The 18,778-nt window shown below is 37.8% G+C and overlaps 1 protein-coding gene across 5 annotated transcripts in view; it reads right to left on the bottom strand.

Annotated features, from left to right (window-relative positions):
* The window catches only part of DMXL1 (Dmx like 1), a 262,636-nt gene that overhangs the window by 237,984 nt on the left and 5,874 nt on the right, over nucleotides 1–18,778 (bottom strand). For all 5 annotated transcript variants that reach the window (XM_067731511.1, XM_067731506.1, XM_067731507.1 and 2 more), the window contains exon 2: nucleotides 2,940–3,065. In XM_067731511.1, coding sequence (XP_067587612.1) covers nucleotides 2,940–3,065 — 126 coding nt within the window. The remainder of the gene's footprint in view (nucleotides 1–2,939; nucleotides 3,066–18,778) is intronic.

Here is an 18,778-nt window from a genome sequence, read left to right as displayed (position 1 = left end):
TTTGGGGACTACCATATCTGGATCAGAATTCCAGTGCTGTCACTGTGTACCAGCAAGTTAAGCTCTCTGAACCTTAGTTTCTATCTATATTTACAGTATATATAATACTATCTTCCTAATAGGATTATTTTGAGGGTTGAAATAACATTTGTAAAGCATCTGGTAAAGAATTATCTATATAAGATGCATAGTAAATGTTAATTTCCTTCCTCACAGAAGAAAATGTATTGATGTATTCCTTGTCAAGTATGGAATTTGACGTGACTTAAAAATCAAGTTTTTAGGTTATCTGTCTTCAAAGTTCAGAATTCTGTCAGTGTATATTTAACTTTTTAGAAGTAAAACTTAGATCTATTCCTTTGTAAACTCTCTAAGGAGTATATTTTTTCAATATTCTATTTTATTTGAGTAACTTTCAAATATTTACTCTTAAATCAATGAAGCATAACCCTTGCTGGCTCTGTTTTATAAGGTAGCTACTACTATAGCTTGAGTGAGTCACAAATAAAGAACATTAAAACATCAGAAATCAGACAGATATATAGATAGAATGAATGATCAGGGATAAAAATAAGAACATATAATCTAGTGAAGACAGTAAGAAATGAGGATGTAACATACATAATGGAAAAAAAAACTTTCAATGGATATTTTAAAGTGTTCTGAGGAGATCTTAGAAGGTAGAAATCATCTGCACTGACTTCACCTGGGAGTATTTAGTTTGCGCCTTTAAATGTGGATAGAATTTCAAACTGCAGTGAGTGTTCAATTTTAGAAATAGGGCATAGTATGAACACAAGTGTACATCTTTTTTTTAAATATTTATTTATTTGGCTGCTCCAGGTCGTAGTCGCGGCACGTGAAATCTTCGTTGCCGCATGCAGGATCTAGTTCCCTGACCAGGGATTGCACCTGGGGCCCCTGCATTGGGTGTGTGGAGTCTTAACCACTGGACTACCAGGGAAGTCCCCACGAGTGTAAATATTAAAAGAGGTAAAGTACGTTGGGAGGTGACTGAGCACCAGCCCAGGCAGAAGAGAGAAATAATGGACATGAGGCCAAAAAGGCAAGTGTGAGTGGGTTAAATAAGGTCTCAAACCAAGGTGAACAATTTGAACTTTTCTAAGTTCATGGGAAATTAAGAATGGTTTTAAGCAAATGAATAACAAGTCAAATGCAGATGAATTTTCTTAGGAAAATTAATCTGGTAGTAAAATAAAAAAACAGTAATGATAAAATATTGATGCCTATGGTATCAAGAAGCATTTCCTTCTAAAAGGTAAACAGAAATCCCAAGTACCAAAATCTACAAATTTTCGTCTTGATACCTTAAGGAATCATTTGAGTATACTGTTTTCTGTAAAACAAAGGAAATTTACCCTTTATTAGAATAATTATAAAACCAAATGACCTCTTCATTCTAACCTGGATTTCATGTAATATAGATTAAAAGATAACTCATATTGAAAATTTCTAAAATTAGATTTCCAACATTAACAAGCCCTATGTGAATCTAAATGGTATAAGTAAGTTTTTATATACAATCAAGATTACAGAACTACAGAGCTACGAGATCAAACAAACATGAAGAGAAAGGGAAAAAAGTCTCAAGGATTTTTAGCATTCCATAATAAAAACCACTTTCGTAGTACAGTGAGAATGAAAGGCATGAACAAAAGAAAGACAGATGAGATACCTGTAACTCTACTGAAAGGAAGGAACACAGGAATAACAAAAAGAACAGTAGTCCAAAAAGTAGGCAAAGACTACAAGAGTTGAAACTCCTTTGTTACGAGTATCTTTAAACTAGGTCCCAAGAAGTAACTTTTCAGAATGGCAGCCTTATTAGGAATGATTACATTAAAAAAAATAAGGTTGGGCCCATTTTGATTTCTCACACAAAATGTTCTGGTAGAATCACAAACAATATACATGAATTAAGTATCTACCAAAAAAATTAAATTTGCAAAGTTCAGCCTAGTCTAGTTGCAACTGTACCTAGGCCTGGTCATCTATGCCTATATGGTGCTATATTAAGCTATACACTATACTGCCTATAAGTTATAACTCTCCCAACTCTGGTACTATACAGAACTGTATTTAACCTGATGTTAAATCATATGCCCTGTTTCTTTTTTTTTTTTTTTTTTTTTGCGGTACGCGGGCCTTTCACTGTTGTGGCCTCTCCCGTTGCGGAGCACAGGCTCCAGATGCGCAGGCTCAGCGTCCATGGCTCACAGGCTCAGTCGCTCCGCGCGGCATGTGGGATCTTCCCGGACTGGGGCACGAACCCGTGTCCCCGGCATTGGCAGGCGGACTCTCAACCACTGCGCCACCAGGAAAGCCCATGCCCTGTTTCTTTTGTTTTTGTTGCTTTTTTACTTTCAAGGTAACTTTATACTTTCCATGTGTAAACAGAAGTTCAAATTAAATTTTTCATTTTTCTTATAGACTTGGAATAAATTATTCAAAATATTATCAATTTATGTTCATTTTTGTACAAAGTTTATCTAGAAGTTACAAGGAGATAACTACCTGTTTACAGACAAAAAAGGACTCTAACAACAATTTCTTTTCAGGGTTTATTTCTAAATAGACTGAAGTTTATTGTCACTCCTTTCCCTCAATCCAATCAATTTTTAAATAAGTAAGCTTTATACCTATTCTACAGGTAATATTACATTTGTTTGTCAATTCATGGAGAAAACTATGCTATATTTCAAGATTATATGAGAACAGAATTCCTGACAATCTCTAAGATACATCTGAGTCAGGAATTTTGTTCTCTAGAGTGCATCTTAGAGAGCCAAAGAAATCTGTAGCTACATTGTCTTGGAAACACAGCAAGTCTCTAATTCAATAGGAAATAGATACTTCAGAGACTATACTTACAAAAACCATATTCAAAACAAATCTCATATCACCACAAGATTACAAACCTTGCCTTGTTGCATTGAACAATCTACACATCCTACTTGAATATTTCCATGTTTAGCTCCTGGGATTATTTGCAGTCTTTCAAAATCACTTCCCAGTATAACAATGTCACATCCAGAGGCATAAGCCTAAAAACAAAGAAAAAAATGAACAAAGTAAAATAAAAATGATAAAATTGTCAAGAAAATATTTATCATGTATAACACTGGCATTAAATATTAACAGACTAATTTTAAATATTTAAAAAAATCTTTATTATTTGAGAATATTCCCCTTACCTCCCACATATAGTCCCATCAGTCAGTTCTTTCTGCAAAATATATACCAATTCCTTTCACTTTTTCCATCTCCACTGAATGCTACTGCCCTTATCTAAACTACCATAATCTCTCTCCTGCATTATTGTTTATACTCTGACTGCTTCCATTCTTGCTTCCCTCTAATTCCTTTCCACACACAGACAAGAGTGATCTTTTAAAAATGTTTATTACACCAAGTAATTTTCCCTTCAATAGTTTCCTCATCGCACTTGGAATAAAATCTCAACTTCTTATCAATGTCAATGCCCTAAATGATTGTCCTAATTCCCCAAATCCATCTCAAGCTACTCTTTCATTCCCTCAATTGGCTCCTGCCCTTACATTGCCCTTCTTTCTGTTTCTTCGGCGTAACAATCTTTTTTCACCTCAAGGTGGTTTACCTTCCTTCTATCTGCCTGGTCTTTGTCTAACTAGCTTCTTTTCAACATTCATGTCTCAGTTCCTGAATATACTCATATTGATCAATATTCTTCCCCCCTCCCCTAATTACTTTCCATCACACTACTCTTTTTCTTCTTCATAGCATATACCACAATTTGTAAATATCTTGCTTGTTATCCATTTCCATTACTACAAGTTAAGGTCCAAGATGAAAAAGTAGGGTTCAAGTTTATCTTGTTCTCTGCTCTTAGATCACAGGAGTTTCTTCCATTTAAGAGTACGTGGCTGTCGTCCTAGAATTTACATGCAGCATAATTCTGAAAATAAAATATCTATCACAAACTGCTTTCCATCCTAAGTTCTTAAAATTTTAGTAATTCTTTACTTTCTCATCACTTTTGCACATATACATACACCTTACTTAATGTAAAAAATATTATACTTAATATATACTTCATGACCGTAATTCCTACCAAAGCCAAAATGGTTCTGTACAAGCTACCAAAAAATATTAGAAAAGGGACTTGAAAGAACATACAAATAAATCTGCTCACATTATCAACAAGAAAATGAGGCCTAAATTGGCCGACAACTTCTTAGTGGCAGAGTGGGCTTGAGAACTCTGATCTCTTGATTTTTGATCTAGTGCTATTTTGATGTCAGAACAGGAACTTCCCTAGTTAAGCATGCTTGTCTGGAATTTTCCTAAAAGGAATTAGGGGAAATCAAGTCTGTTTCTACTAGTGCCACACAGTGGAAAAAACTGGCTCAGTAAACAAACAAAAAACCTCATGATGGTCTGCTCACCTAGGTGTAAATATCCACAATAGGATCATAAGGCTTGTCACAAGACTAACAGCCAGAATAAATTCCAAAAACTAATTTATGAAAAATGTCATTAACAATACTCTAAAATACCTTAATATTTTAGAAACTGATTTTCTCCTGAATATTATATTTTGATAAAATACTGATTGCCACTGTTTACCAAAATACTGTATTAAATTTGGAATGTTTACAATGTAGATTTCCTCCTCACTAAACAAAATTTTTTCAGTTTCCATTGACTAGAATATATATATATATATATTTTAAAATGTGTTCATAACTTTGCCTTCTTTTTGTTTACCTGCAATTATATATCTACTTACAGATATTGTGTTGCACCTATTTTTGTCAATCAGGACTCTAAGTTTTCCTGAATTAAGTCTACATGAATCCTGAAGTACCTCACAAAATTACTGTTTATTTCAACAAGTATTAAACATTTATAAACTTGATAAATGCAAAGTTACCTCAGAAATAAACATCTATCCCTATAGAAAGATGCCAACTTATAATACAAATAAACCTTGATCATTCAAAGACTTATCCAGTTCTGGATTACCCTTGTTCTTTTGCTGCTGCTATTATACTATCACTGCCTGTCAGTTAATTTTTCCTTAGTGACGGCACTAGAAGGTGCAAAGCTATCTATCCCTAGTTTTGGCAAACTTTAAATTGAATAAAAATTATTGATCTTCATCTGGAATATCTCTGTCATTTAGTCCTCACTTTCTTCTTTCAGAGTTATAACTAATGGATGGCAATAAACTGGTAAATGGGGAAAAAACAAAAAACAAATATAACGAACTGCAGTTTACAGTTCATCAGTTGACTATTATCCTTGGGGCTTATAATAAAAACAACTTCTGGTTTTCTTGACTACAGAATTTTAATTTTTATAGTTTATTTGACTAATTAAATATAAAATGCATTAGAGACTCAAACTCTATTTGTGTTTTGTTCCATTTCTTAATCATTTTCAAGAATGTGTAAACATCTCCTTAAAAATCCTGCTGTGCACAGAATACTGGTTGAATAAACTGTGGTACATAGCCACGATGGAGTATTAAAACAGCTATAAAAAGAATGAGGAAGAAATCTATGAACTGACTTGGAGTGATTTCTAGGGGATATTATAAAGTGAAAAAAAAAAAGTAGAAAAGAGCATATATGGCAATTTTTTGTGTGTAAGGAACAAGGAAAATAAAACACGTGTACCTGGCTTGCTACAAAAAGGAACAAAGGGAGAATAAAACTAGGGAAAAATGAAGTTGGATACCTACAAAAGGGGAGAAGATGAAGTGGAAGCAAAGAATAACACTTCTGAGTATAACTTTTTATATACTCACGACTTCTTTTTAAAATTGAAGTATAACTGACCTACAGCACTCTGTTAGTTCCAGGTGCACAACTCCGTGATTCTACATTTCCATACATTATAAAGTGATCATCATTAAGTCTAGTTATTATGTGTCACCATACAAAGATATTACAGTATTATTGACTATATTCCCCATGCTGTACATTTAATGCCCATGACTCATTTATTTTGTAACTGGAAGTTTCTATTTCTTAATCTCCCTTACCTATTTCACTTATCACTCCCACCTCCCCCTTCCCTCCGCTCTGGCAACCACATTTGTCCCCTGTATCTATGAGTCTGTTACCGTTCTGCTGTTTGTTCATTTGTTTTGTTTTTTAGATTCCACATATAAGTGAAATCATACGGTATTTGTCTTTGTCTGACTTACTTCACTTAGCATAATACCCTCCAGGTCCACACATATTGTCACAAATGGCAAGATTCCATTCTTTTTTTATGGCTGAGTAATATTCCACTGTGTGTGTATACATGTATACACACACACACACACACACACCTTTATCCATTCATCTACCAGTGGACACTAGTTATGACTTTTGAAACACGTTAACATCATACATATTCAAAAAATTGATTTAAATCAATCAGAATGGGGGGGAGGTGAAACAAAGGAACTAAGTACATTTCAAACAAATACTATATCTACACTGAAAGAAAGAAGGCAGGAAGGAACTAAGTAACTTATGAACACAGAATTTGACTATACGTTTGCAGCCTTGGAGAGTGAGAAGGAAAAAACTAGTCTTCCTCCCGTGTTTCTCCTTTGCTCTCACATTATTACCACATTCACAACACTTCTGACAACAGATATGGGGGGGGGTTTTAACCACACCAAGCAAGCAATTATGTGACACCAACTGAGTATCCTACAATTTAACTCAGTCCTGACACTATCTGCCTGGAGATAGCATCAGATCCCACAAGTTAAGGGCTCAGCCTTAACTGAGACTGCCCTCCACTTCAGATGCTAATCACAAATAGTAGGTCCTCAGATTACCCACAACTTCTGTCCCAGTCAAAGGTTCCCATGACCTCTTCCCCCTTGGATTTATTTGCTAAAACAGTGCGAAGAACTCAGGGAAACACTTATGCTTACCAGTGTGATAAAGGATACAAATAAACAGCCAGAAAAAGAGATGGGGGCGGGGAGGGGGGCACTTTTTTGTGCTTTCCTCTATCTTTCATTCACTGTAGTCATCTGAGCCTATTTTTTCTTCTTGACAGGGCCAAATGCTAAGTGCTTTTCACTGGTATCCCATTTAATCCTCACAACAAATCCTGTGAGATATTTACTATAATCAATCCATTTTACTGATAAGGAAACTCGAACTTAGATTGAGTAATTGGCTCAAGTCTCAGAGCTAGTATCAGACACAAATGAGACTGAAAGCAAGTTATAACTAATGGGAAAGAACATGCTCTTACTCCTTCTGCTATGCTGCCATACAATGCCTTATAAATAAACATGATGTGAATTTAATAACTGTCCCCTAATTTCTTCCTATAATTAAAAATGACTTCTTTGGATGTAAAGCAACCAGAATTCCCATAACTGCTGATACGAATGTAAAATAAAATGGTCCCACTACTTTGGAAAGGTAAACACAGGCACACTCAATGATCCAGCAATTCTACCTCTAAGTTTATACCCAACAGAAATGTGTCTATATGTACACTAAGAGACATGTACAAGAACATTCATAGCTATTCATAAAAGCTCCAAAGTAGAACCAACTCAAACATATAATAGAATGCATAAATAAACTGTAGTATATATATTTTAAATGGATAGCCACCAAGGACCTACTGTATAGCACAGGGAACTCTGCTCAATATTCTGTAACAACCTAATTGGGAGAACAATTTGAAAAAGAATAGATACTTATAACTGAATCACTTTGTTGTACACCTGAAACTAACACAACATTGTTAATCAACTGTACTCCAATGTAAAATAAAAAGTTAAAAAGAAAACGGCAGTATAATCATACAATGGAATACTATAAAGCAATGGTTCTCAAACTCTCTGGTTTCAGTAATCCTTTGTACACTTAAGAAAATACTGAGGATAACCACCCTAGCTTCTCCCTCCCCAAGAGCTTTAGTTTGTGTGGGTTATCACTATCAATATTTACTCTTTTAGAAAACTGAGAAAATATAATACACTAATTGATAAGGTAATCAAAACTTCCCAACAAATAAAAGCCCAGGACCAGTTGGCTTTACCAGTGAATTCTACCAAACATTTGAAGAATAATTAACACCAATCCTTGTCAAACCCTTCCAAAAAACTGAAGAGGCCATTTAACAAGGTCAACATTACCGTTATACCAAAGCTACACAAGGCACTATAAGAAAAGAAAATTACAGGCCAATTTCCCTGATGAATATAGATGCAAAAATCTTGAACAAAATACTAGCAAACTGATTTCAAGCGCACATTAAAAAGATCTTATACCATAATCAAGTGGGATTTACCCCTGGGATGCAAGGATGGTTCCATAAAGGCCATATATGACAAGCTTATAGCTAATATACTCAATGATAAAAAGCTAAAAGCTTTCCTCTAAGATCAGGAAAAAGACAAGGATGCACACACTCCCACCAATTCTATTCAACATAATATTGGAAGTCCTAGCCAGAGCAATTAGGAAAGAAAAAGAAATAAAAGGCATTCGAATCAGAAAGGAAGATGTAAAATTGTCTGTTTGCAGAAGACAAGATATTACATATAGAAACCCTAAAGATTCCACCAAAAAACTGTTAGAACTAAGAAATGAACTCAGCAAAACTGCAGAATACAAAATCAACATACAAAAATCAACTGCATTTCTATATGCTAACAATAAACTATTCAAAAAAGAAATTAAGAAAATCCAATTTACAATAGCATCAAAAATAAAATACTTAAGAGTAAATGTAACCAAGGTGAAAAGTCTTGTACACAGAAAACTGTAAGACATTGATTAAAGAAGCTGACAACACAAATAAATGAAAAGACATTTTCTGTTCTTGGACTGGAAGAATTAATATTGTTGAAATGTCCATACTACACAAAACCATCTATAGATTCAATGTAATCTCTATCAAAATTCCAGTGGCATTTTTCACATAGGGAAAAAAAAAATCCTAAAATTCACATGGAACCACAGAAGACCCCAAATAGCCAAAGCAATCTTAAAAAAAAACTAAGCTGGAACCATCACATTTCCTTATTTCAAATCATGTTGCAAAGCTATAAAAATCAAAACAGTATGGTGAAGGCGGAAGATGGCGGAAGAGTAAGACGCGGAGATCACCTTCCTCCCCACAGATACACCAGAAATACATCTACACGTGGAACAGCTCCTACAGAACACCTGCTGAAGGCTGGCAGAAGACCTCAGACCTCCCAAAAGGCAAGAAACTCCCCACATACCTGGGTAGGGCAAAAGAAAAAAAGAAAAAACAGAGACAAAAGAATAGGGACGGCACCTGCACCAGTGGGAGGGAGCTGTGAAGGAGGAAAAGTTTCCACACACTAGGAAGCCCCTTCGCGGGCGGAGACTGCGGGAGGCGGAGCGGGGAGCTTCGAAGCCGCGGAGGAGTGCACAGCAACGGGTGCGGAGGGCAAAGCGGGAAGATTCCCGCACAGAGGATCGGTGCCGACCGTCACTCACCAGCCCGAGAGGCTTCTCTGCTCACCCGCCAGGGCGGGCGGGGCTGCGAGCTGAGGCTCTGAGGCTCGGGTTTCGGTTTCGGACGGAGCGCAGGGAGAGGACTGGGGTTGGCGGCTTGAACAAAGCCTGAAGGGGTTAGTGCACCACAGCTAGCCAGGAGGGAGTCCGGAGTCCGGGGAAAAGTCTGCACCTGCCGAAGAGGCAGGAGACTTTTCCTTCCCTCTTTGTTTCCTGGGGCGTGACGAGAGGGGTTTAAGAACGCTGCTTAAAGGAACTCCAGAGACGGGCGCGAGCCGCGGCTGAAAGCGCGGACCCCAGAGACGGGCGCGAGCCGCAGCTGAAAGCGCGGACCCCAGAGACGGGCGCGAGCCGCGGCTGAAAGCGCGGAATCCAGAGACGGGCGCGAGCCGCGGCTGAAAGCGCGGAATCCAGAGGCGGGCGCAAACCGCGGCTAAAAGCGCGGACCCCAGAGGCGGGCGGGAGACGTTAAGGCTGCTGCTGCCGCCACCAAGGGGCCTGTGTGCGAGCACAGGTCACTCTCCACACCCCTCTTCCGCGGAGCCTGTGCAGCCCGCCACTGCCAGGTTCCCGGGATCCAGGGACAACTTTCCCGGGAGAACGCACAGCGCGCCTCAGGCTGGTGCAAGTCACGCCGGCCTTTGCCACCGCAGGCCCGCCCCGCACTCCGTGCCCCTCCCTCCCCGCCGGCCTGAGTGCGCCAGAGCCCCCGAATCAGCGGCTCTTTTAACCCCATCCTGTCTGAGCAAAGACAGACGCCCTCCAGCGACCTACACGCAGTGGCAGGGCCAAATCCAAAGCTGAGCCCTGGGAGCTGTGAGAACAAAGAAGAGAAAGGGAAATCTCTCCCAGCAGCCTCAGAAGCAGCGGATTAAAGCTCCACAATCAACTTGATATACCCTGCATCTGTGGAATACCTGAATAGACAACCAATCATCCCAAATTAAGGAAGTGGACTTTAGGAGCAAGATCTATGATTTTTTCCCTTTTCCTCTTTTTGTGACTGTGTATGTGTATGCTTCTGTGTGAGACCTTCTCTGTACAGTCTTGCTTCCACCATTTGTCCTAGGGTTCTATCCGTCCATGGTTTTTTCTTAAAATTTTTTTCTTAATAATCAATTTTAATTTTAATAACGTTATTATACTTTACCTTCGTCCTTTCTTTCTTTCTTTCTTTCTTTCTTTCCTTCCTTCCCTCCTTTATACAACGAATCATCCCAAATTGAGGAGGCGGTCTCTGACAGCAAGATTTATGATTTTTCCCCCTTTACCTCTTTTAGTGAGGGTGTATGTGTATGCTTCTGTGTAAGATTTTGTCAATATAGCTTTGCTTCCAACATTTGTCCTAAGGTTCTATCCGTCCCTTTTTTTTTTCTAAATAAGAATTTTTTAATTTAATAACTTTATTATACTTTATTTTATTTTTACTGTATCTTCTTTCTTTCTGTCTTTTTTCCTTCTTTCCCTCCTTCCTTCCTCCCTCCCTCCCTCCTTTCTTTCCTTCTTGCCTTCTTTCCTTCTTTGCTTCTTTCTTCCTTCCTTCCTACCCTCCTTTCCTTCTTTCTTTCCTCATACTTCTATCAATTCCCTCTACTTTTTCTCCCTTTTATCCTGAGCCGTGTGGATGAAAAGCTCTTGGTGCTCCAGCCAGGAGGCAGGGCTCTGCCTCTGAGGTAGGAGAGCCAACTTCAGGACACTGGTCAACAAGAGACCTCCCAGCTCCACATAATATCAAACGGCAAAAATCTCCCAGAGACCTCCATCTTAACACCAGCACCCAGCTTCACTCAACAACCAGCAAGCCACAGTGCTGGAAAACCTATGCCAAACAACTAGCAAAACAGGAACACAACCCCACCCGTTAGCAGAGAGGCTGCCTAAAATCATAATAAGGCCACAGACACCCCAAAACACACCACCAGACGTGAACCTGCCCACTAGAGAGACAAAATCCAGCCTCATCCACCACAACACAGGCACTAGTCCCCTCCACCAGGAAGCCTACACAACCCACTGAACCAACCTTAGCCACTGGAGACAGACATCAAAAACAGGAGGAACTAGGAACCTGCAGCCTGCAAAAAGGAGACCCCAAACACAGTAAGATAACCAAAATGAGAAGACAGAAAAACACACAGCAGATAAAGGAGCAAGATAAAAATGCACCAGACCTAACAAATGAAGAGGAAATAGGCAGTCTACCTGAAAAAGAATTCAGAATGATAGTAAGGTTGATCCGAAATCTTGGAGATAGAATGGACTATAGAATGGACAAAATGCAAGAATCAGTTAACAAGGACCTAGAAGAACTAAAGATGAAACAAGCAATGATGAACAACACAATAAATGAAATTAAAAGTACTCTAGATGGGATCAATAGCAGAATAACTGAGGCAGAAGAACGGATAAGTGACCTGGAAGATAAAATAGTGGAAATAACTACTGCAGAGCAGAATAAAGAAAAAAGAATGAAGAGAACTGAGGACAGTCTCAGAGACCTCTGGGACAACATTAAACACACCAACATTCGAATTATAGGGGTTCCAGAAGAAGAAGAGAAAAAGAAAGGGACTGAGAAAATATTTGAAGAGATTATAGTTGAAAACTTCCAGAATATGGGAAAGGAAATAGTTCATCAAGTCCAGGAAGCACAGAGAGTCCCATACAGGATAAATACAAGGAGAAATACGCCAAGACACATATTAATCAAACTGTCAAAAATTAAATACAAAAAAAGCATATTAAAAGCAGCAAGGGAAAAACAACAAATAACACTTAAGGGAATCCCCATAAGGTTAACAGCTGATCTCTCAGCAGAAACCCTACAAGCCAGAAGGGAGTGGCAGGACATACTGAAAGTGATGAAGGAGAAAAACCTGCAGCCAAGACTACTCTACCCAGCAAGGATCTCATTCAGATTTGATGGAGGAATTAAAACCTTTACAGACAAGCAAAAGCTGAGAGAGTTCAGCACCACCAAACCAGCTTTACAACAAATGCTAAAGGATCTTCTCTAGACAAGAAACACAAGAGAAGGAAAAGACCTATAATAACGAACCCAAAACAATTTAGAAATGGGAATAGGAACATACATATCGATAATTACCTTAAATGTAAATGGACTAAATGCTCCCACCAAAAGACACAGATTAGCTGAATGGATACAAAAACAAGACCCTTATATATGCTGTCTACAAGAGACCCACTTCAGACCTAGAGACACATACAGACTGAAAGTAAGGGGATGGAAAAAGATATTCCATGCAAATGGAAACCAAAAGAAAGCTGGAGTAGCAATTCTCATATCAGACAAAATAGACTTTAAAATAAGGACTATTAAAAGAGACAAAGAAGGACACTACATAATGATCAAGGATCGATCCAAGAAGAAGATATAACAATTGTAAATATTTATGCACCCAACATAGGAGCACCTCAATACATAAGGCAAATACTAACAGCCATAAAAGGGGAAATCGACAGTAACACATTCATAATAGGGGACTTTACCACCCCACTTTCACCCATGGACAGATCATCCAAAATGAAAATAAATAAGGAAACACAAGCTTTAAATGATACATTAAACAAGATGGACTTAATTGATATTTATAGGACACTCCATCCAAAAACAACACAATACACATTTTTCTCAAGTGCTCATGGAACATTCTCCAGGATAGATCATATCTTAGGTCACAAATCAAGCCTTGGTAAATTTAAGAAAATTGAAATTGTATCAAGTATCTTTTCTGACCACAACGCCATGAGACTAGATATCAATTACAGGAAAAGATCTGTAAAAAATACAAACACATGGAGGCTAAACAATACACTACTTAATAATGAAGTGATCACTGAAGAAATCAAAGAGAAAATCAAAAAATACCTAGAAACAAATGACAATGGAGACACAACGACCCAAAACCTGTGGGATGCAGCAAAAGCAGTTCTAAGGGGGAAGTTTATAGCAATACAAGCCCACCTTAAGAAGCAGGAAACATCTCGAATAAACAACCTAACCTTGTACCTCAAGCAATTAGAGAAAGAAGAACAAAAAAACCCCAAAGCTAGCAGAAGGAAAGAAATCATAAAAATCAGATCAGAAATAAATGAAAAAGAAATGAAGGAAACAATAGCAAAGATCAATAAAACTAAAAGCTGGTTCTTTGAGAAGATAAACAAAATAGATAAACCACTAGCCAGACTCATCAAGAAAAAAAGGGAGAAGACTCAAATCAATAGAATTAGAAATGAAAAAGGAGAGGTAACAACTGACACTGTAGAAATAAAAGAGATCATGAGAGATTACTACAAGCAACTCTATGCCAATAAAATGGACAATCTGGAAGAAATGGACAAATTCTTAGAAAGGCACAACCTGCCAAGACTGAATCAGGAAGAAATAGAAAATATGAACAGACCAATCACAAGCACTGAAATTGAAACTGTGATGAAAAATCTTCCAACAAACAAAAGCCCAGGACCAGATGGCTTCACAGGCGAATTCTATCAAACATTTAGAGAAGAGCTAACACCTATCCTTCTCAAACTCTTCCAAAATATAGCAGAGGGAGGAACACTCCCAAACTCCTTCTACGAGGCCACCATCACCTTGATACCAAAACCAGACAAGGATGTCACAAAGAAAGAAAACTACAGGCCAATATCACTGATGAACATAGATGCAAAAATCCTCAACAAAATACTAGCAAACAGAACCCAACAGCACATTAAAAGGATCATACACCATGATCAAGTGGGGTTTATTCCAGGAATGCAAGGATTCTTCAATATATTCAAATCTATCAATGTGATAAACCATATTAACAAACTGAAGGAGAAAAACCATATGATCATCTCAATAGATGCAGAGAAAGCTTTTGACAAAATTCAACACCCATTTATGATAAAAACCCTGCAGAAAGTAGGCATAGAGGGAACTTTCCTCAACATAATAAAGGCCATATATGACAAGCCCACAGCAAACATCATCCTCAATGGTGAAAAACTGAAAGCATTTCCACTAAGATCAGGAACAAGACAAGGTTGCCCACTCTCACCACTCTTATTCAACATAGTTTTGCAAGTTTTAGCCACAGCAATCAGAGAAGAAAAGGAAATAAAAGGAATCCAAATCGGAAAAGAAGAAGTAAAGCTGTCACTGTTTGCAGATGACATGATCCTATACATAGAGAACCCTAAAGATGCTACCAGAAAACTACTAGAGCTAATCAATGAATTTGGTAAAGTGGCAGGATACAAAATTAATGCACAGAAATCTCTGGCATTCCTATATACTAATGATGAAAAATCTGAAAGTGAAATCAAGAAAACACTCCCATTTACCATTGCAACAAAAAGAATAAAATATCTAGGAATAAACCTACCTAAGGAAACAAAAGACCTGTATGCAGAAAATTATAAGACACTGATGAAAGAAATTAAAGATGATACAAATAGATGGAGAGATATACCATGTTCTTGGATTGGAAGAATCAACATTGTGAAAATGACTCTACTACCCAAAGCAATCTATAGATTCAATGCAATCCCTATCAAACTACCACTGGCATTTTTCACAGAACTAGAACAAAAAATTCTGCAATTTGTATGGAAACACAAAAGACCCCGAATAGCCAAAGCAATCTTGAGAACGAAAGAAGGAACTGGAGGAATCAGGCTCCCTGACTTCAGACTATACTACAAAGCTACAGTTATCAAGACGGTATGGTACTGGCACAAAAACAGAAAGATAGATCAATGGAACAGGATAGAAAGCCCAGAGATAAACCCATGCACATATGGACACCTTATCTTTGATAAAGGTGGCAGTAATGTACAGTGGAGAAAGGACAGCCTCTTCAATAAGTGGTGCTGGGAAAACTGGACAGGTACATGTAAAAGTATGAGATTAGATCACTCCCTAACACCATACACAAAAATAAGCTCAAAATGGATTAAAGACCTAAATGTAAGGCCAGAAACTATCAAACTCTTAGAGGAAAACATAGGCAGAACACTCTATGACATAAATCACAGCAAGATCCTTTCTGACCCACCTCCTAGAGTAATGGAAATAAAAACAAAAATAAACAAATGGGACCTAATGAAACTTCAAAGCTTTTGCACAGCAAAGGAAACCATAAACAAGACCAAAAGACAACCCTCAGAATGGGAGAAAATTTTTGCAAATGAAACAACCGACAAAGATTAATCTCCAAAATTTACAAGCAGCTCATGCAGCTCAATAACAAGAAAACAAACAACCCAATCCAAAAATGGGCAGAAGACCTAAATAGACATTTCTCCAAAGAAGATATACAGACTGCCAACAAACACATGAAAGAATGCTCAACATCATTAATCATCAGAGAAATGCAAATCAAAACTACAATGAGATATCATCTCACACCAGTCAGAATGGCCATCATCAAAAAATCTAGAAACAATAAATGCTGGAGAGGAGGTGGAGAAAAGGGAACACTCTTGCACTGCTGGTGGGAATGTGAATTGGTTCAGCCACTATGGAGAACAGTATGGAGGTTCCTTAAAAAACTACAAATAGAACTACCATATGACCCAACAATCCCACTACTGGGCATATACCCTGAGAAAACCGAAATTCAAAAAGAGTCATGTATCAAAATGTTCATTGCAGCTCTATTTACAGTAGCCCGGAGATGGAAACAACCTAAGTGCCCATCATCGGATGAATGGATAAAGAAGATGTGGCACATATATACAATGGAATATTACTCAGCCATAAAAAGAAACAAAATTGAGCTATTTGTAATGAGGTGGATAGACCTAGAGTGAAGTAAGTCAGAAAGAAAAAGACAAATACCGTATGCTAACACATATATATGGAATTTAAGAAGAAAAAAATGTCATGAAGAACCTAGGGGTAAGGCAGGAATAAAGACGCAGACCTCCTAGAGAACGGACTTGAGGTTATGGGGGGGGAAGGGTGAGCTGTGACAGGGCGAGAGAGAGTCATGGACATATACACACTAACAAACGTAGTAAGGTAGATAGCTAGTGGGAAGCAGCCGCATGGCACAGGGATATTGGCTCGGTGCTTTGTGACAGCCTGGAGGGGTGGGATAGGGAGGATGGGAGGGAGGGAGACGCAAGAGGGAAGAGATATGGGAACATATGTATATGTATAACTGATTCACTTTGTTATAAAGCAGAAACTAACACATCATTGTAAAGCAATTGTACCCCAATAAAGATGTTAAAAAAAAAAACAAAAAAACAGTATGGTATTGGCATAAAAACAGACACATGGCCAAAGGAACAGAATCATGAGCCCAGACATAACCCACACATATATGGTCAACTAATCTTTGACAAAGGTGCCAAGAATATACAACAGAGAAAAGACAGTTTCTTCCAAAAATTGATGCTGGGAAAACTGTACATCCACATACAAAAGAATAAAATCGGACCCTTGTCTTACATCACACGCAGAAATCAACTCAAAAATGGATTAAAAACTTAAACCTAAAACCACAAAACTCCTAGAAGAAAACATAGGGGAAAAGGCCCTTGACAATTAGTGATGATTTTTTGGACACCAAAAGCACAAGCAACAAAAGCAGTAATAAATAAGTAAGACTACATTAAACTGAAAAGCTTCTGCACAGCAAAAGAAACCACCAACAAAATGAAAAGGCCACCTAAAAATGGGAGAAAATATTTGCAAACCTTATCTGATAAAAAGTTAATATCTAGGGCTTCCCTGGTGGTGCAGTGGTTGAGAGTCTGCCTGCCGATGCAGGGGACATGGGTTCGTGCCCCGGTCCGGGAAGATCCCACATGCCGTGGAGCGGCTAGGCCCGTGAGCCATGGCTACTGAGCCTGCGCATTCAGAGCCTGTGCTCCGCAACGGGAGAGGCCACAACAGTGAGAGGCCTGCGTACCGCAAAAAAAAAAAAAAGTTAATACCTAAAATACATAAGGAACTCATATAACTCATTACCAGAAATGAACAATCCAATTAAAAATGGGCAGAAGACTTAGACATTTTTCCAAAGAAGATGTATAAATGGCCAACAGGTACATGAAGAGATGTTCAACATCACTACTCATCAGGGAAATGCCAATCAAAACTGGATGAGATATCACTTCATATCCATTAGGATGCTATCAACAAAAAGATAAAAGTGTTGGTGAAGATGTGAAGAAAGGGAATTTTTGTGCACTCTTGGTGTGAATGTAGATTGGCACAGCCACTGTAAAAAACAGTATGGAAGAGTCCTGAAAAAATTAAAAGCAGAACTACCATATATTCCACCAATCCAACTTCTAGGATTATATCCAAAGATGATGAAATCTCTGTAAGAGATATCTGCACTCCCATATTCATTTCAGCATTGTTCACAATAGCCAAGATATGGAAACAACCTAAGTGTCCATCAGTGAATGAATGGATAAAGAAAATATGTTTTATACACACACACACACACACACAAACACAAAAGAATATTATTCAGTCATAAAAAAGAAGAAAATTCTGCCACTTGTGACAACTTTGCGGGCATTATGCTAAGTCAGACAGAGAAAGACAAATAATGTATTCCACTTATATGTGGAATCTAAAAACATCGTACTAATAGAAACATTGTACTAACAGAATAGAATGGTGGTTGCCAGGGGCTATGGATGGGGGAAATGGGAGATGTTGGTCAAAGGATACAAACTTTCAGTTATAAGATGAATAAGTTCTAGGGATCGAATGCACGGCATGGTGACTATAGTTAACAATATTGTATTGTACAGTTGCAAGTTGCTATTAGAATAAAGCTTTAATGTTCTCATCATAACAACAACAAAATGGTAATTATGTGAGTTAAAGGATATGTTAACTAACCTTATTGTGGTAAAGATTTCACACTATATATGTGTATCAAATCATCACACTGCATACCTTAAACTTACACAATTTTCATGTAAACTGTATGCCAATAAAGCTTGGGGGGAAAAAATAGAGAGATGAATCTGTACAGAAAATCCAAACTGGATATCATGCAAAAATCACTTGAAATAAACATATCTTCTTATGGATATTTTTAATATATTATTAAAATTAATTCAATCTCTAGAGTTTATACAACATGATGAGTTAATAAGCATGGAAATACACGAAAACAAACTTTAATTCAAAATGGGCTCTGCATCCAAAGTTCATAGCAGCACTATTTACAACAGCCAAGACATGGAAGCAACCTAAGTGTCCATCAACAGAT

This window comes from Pseudorca crassidens, chromosome 3 (assembly GCF_039906515.1).
Source record: "Pseudorca crassidens isolate mPseCra1 chromosome 3, mPseCra1.hap1, whole genome shotgun sequence".
Lineage (NCBI taxonomy): Eukaryota > Metazoa > Chordata > Mammalia > Artiodactyla > Delphinidae > Pseudorca > Pseudorca crassidens.
The sequence above is the reverse complement of the archived record's forward strand: the minus strand, read 5'-3'. Positions and strand labels throughout refer to the sequence as shown.